Here is a 2,060-nt window from a genome sequence, read left to right on the forward strand (position 1 = left end):
TGTATATTTATAAACTGAAGTACATGCATTATGGGTTTTTAGGTAAATGGTTAATAGTATGATACCTTGTGGATTTTTCAGGGATCCATATTGTTATTTTACCCACTTACTTCCCCTTTCCAAGGAACTCCATGTTTTCATGTTTTCCTTTCCTCTCCATCAGATCACTTGTATTTTCAAAAATAAAAAAAGAGAGATGATCCTAAAATATGGCACAGTCGAGAAATATCTAATAAATGATAAAATGCACTGTGGCTTTTAGGTATTTGAAGTAAATGACCATAATCCACTAATATAAATAAGTATATAACAAAAGCACATGAATATATTCCTTCCACAAGTGTACTGAACATAGCATTTTCACAATAGATAAAATAGGTGTACCCCAATTATCTTGCAAATTCAAAGAAATCTCATTTCTGTCGCTTATTTTTTTCTAGGAGAGAAAAATCTTATACTTAAATCAATATCGAGGTAGTAACAGTTGAAACAAATTTACGTTAGATATCTATATGTATCCAATATCCAGAATTTGTCTTACTATAATTGTTCTGTGTGCCTGTTGGGTGGAATTATTTGTAAGTCCTATCTACATAAGAATTAACTACATCTGGACATCCTCAAGAGTAACAGATAATTCTTTAGAAATGGCTCTTTTACAATAATGTGAGTCCTTAAGAAAATTTTCACTGCTCATTTGGAAATTCAGGCAATGACAACACTTACTATGATATAAACTTAGAAAATAAATATAGGCTGGCTTGTTGGTATCTGTATCCACAGTCCTTTGTTAGACTTTTACTAACTGTGACTATAAAATCTTGATTTTAAAGGTCAGTAATGAGAAACCATTCGTCAATAACAACCTTCATCCTTCTGGGACTAACAGATGACCCACAACTTCAAGTTCTGCTTTTTATCTTCTTATTTCTTACTTACATGCTGAGTGTAACAGGAAACCTGATTATCATCATCCTCACGTTGGTGGATCCCCATCTTAAAACACCCATGTACTTTTTCCTCAGAAATTTTTCTTTCCTAGAAGTTTCCTTTACCACTGTCTGTATTCCTAGATTTCTATACAGTATATCAAGTGGAGACAATACCATTACCTATAATGCTTGTGCAAGTCAAATATTCTTTGTTATTCTCTTTGGAGCAACTGAATTCTTTCTCTTGGCAGCTATGTCCTATGATCGTTATGTGGCCATCTGTAAACCCCTTCATTATATGACCATCATGAACCCCAGGGTGTGTACCTTACTAGTCATCATATGTTGGGTGTCTGGCTTAATGATTATCACTCCACCTCTTATCTTGGGCCTCCAACTTGACTTCTGTGACTCCAATGCCATTGATCATTTCAGCTGTGATGCAGGTCCCCTTCTGAAGATCTCATGCTCAGACACATGGGTAATAGAACAGATGGTTATACTTGTGGCTGTCTTTGCACTCATTATTACCTTAATCTGTGTGATTCTATCCTATACATACATCATCAGAACAATTCTGAGATTCCCTTCTGCACAGCAAAGAAAAAAGGCCTTTTCCACCTGCTCATCCCATATGATTGTGGTTTCCATCACCTACGGAAGCTGCATCTTCATCTACATCAAGCCATCGGCTAAGGATGAAGTGGCCATAAATAAAGGAGTTTCAGTCCTCACTACTTCTGTTGCACCTCTATTGAATCCCTTCATTTATACCTTAAGGAACAAGCAAGTGAAACAGGCTTTCAGTGACTCTGTAAAGAGAATTACATTTATATCAAAGAGCTAGAAGTTGTGATAAAACAGATTCTCTATTATCTGCTTTCAGATTTAATCTTCACAATGACATCCAATTTTTCACCCAGATATTATCCTTATGGAACTCAGTCTCGAGCAATATAAAGAAATAAATGGGAAATAAAAATAGGATTAAGTGGGAAAGAAAGTGGCATGTCATTTGGAAACCTACTGCTGTAGAAGCCTCCTAAATTATATATATGAAAGAAATTTAATTTATACAAATTAAATTTATATTTAATTTATATGAATGGAATATCAAATAATGAGAGA

General features: G+C 34.5%; 1 protein-coding gene across 1 annotated transcript; it reads left to right on the forward strand.

The window, feature by feature from the left end:
* Positions 1 to 840: 840 nt before the first annotated feature.
* Positions 841 to 1,779, forward strand: LOC110303060 (olfactory receptor 6C2). The gene has a single exon (XM_021173961.1). The coding sequence runs from the start codon at positions 841 to 843 to the stop codon at positions 1,777 to 1,779; it is 939 nt and encodes a 312-aa protein (XP_021029620.1).
* The last annotated feature ends 281 nt before the right edge of the window (positions 1,780 to 2,060 follow it).

Source organism: Mus caroli, unplaced genomic scaffold (assembly GCF_978045245.1).
Source record: "Mus caroli unplaced genomic scaffold, Mus_caroli_1 scaffold_9, whole genome shotgun sequence".
Classification (NCBI taxonomy): domain Eukaryota; kingdom Metazoa; phylum Chordata; class Mammalia; order Rodentia; family Muridae; genus Mus; species Mus caroli.

What these genes read in the sequence shown, in the direction of transcription:
- LOC110303060 (XM_021173961.1), top strand. Translation starts at nt 841, where the DNA reads ATGAGAAACCATTCGTCAATAACAACCTTCATCCTTCTGGGACTAACA.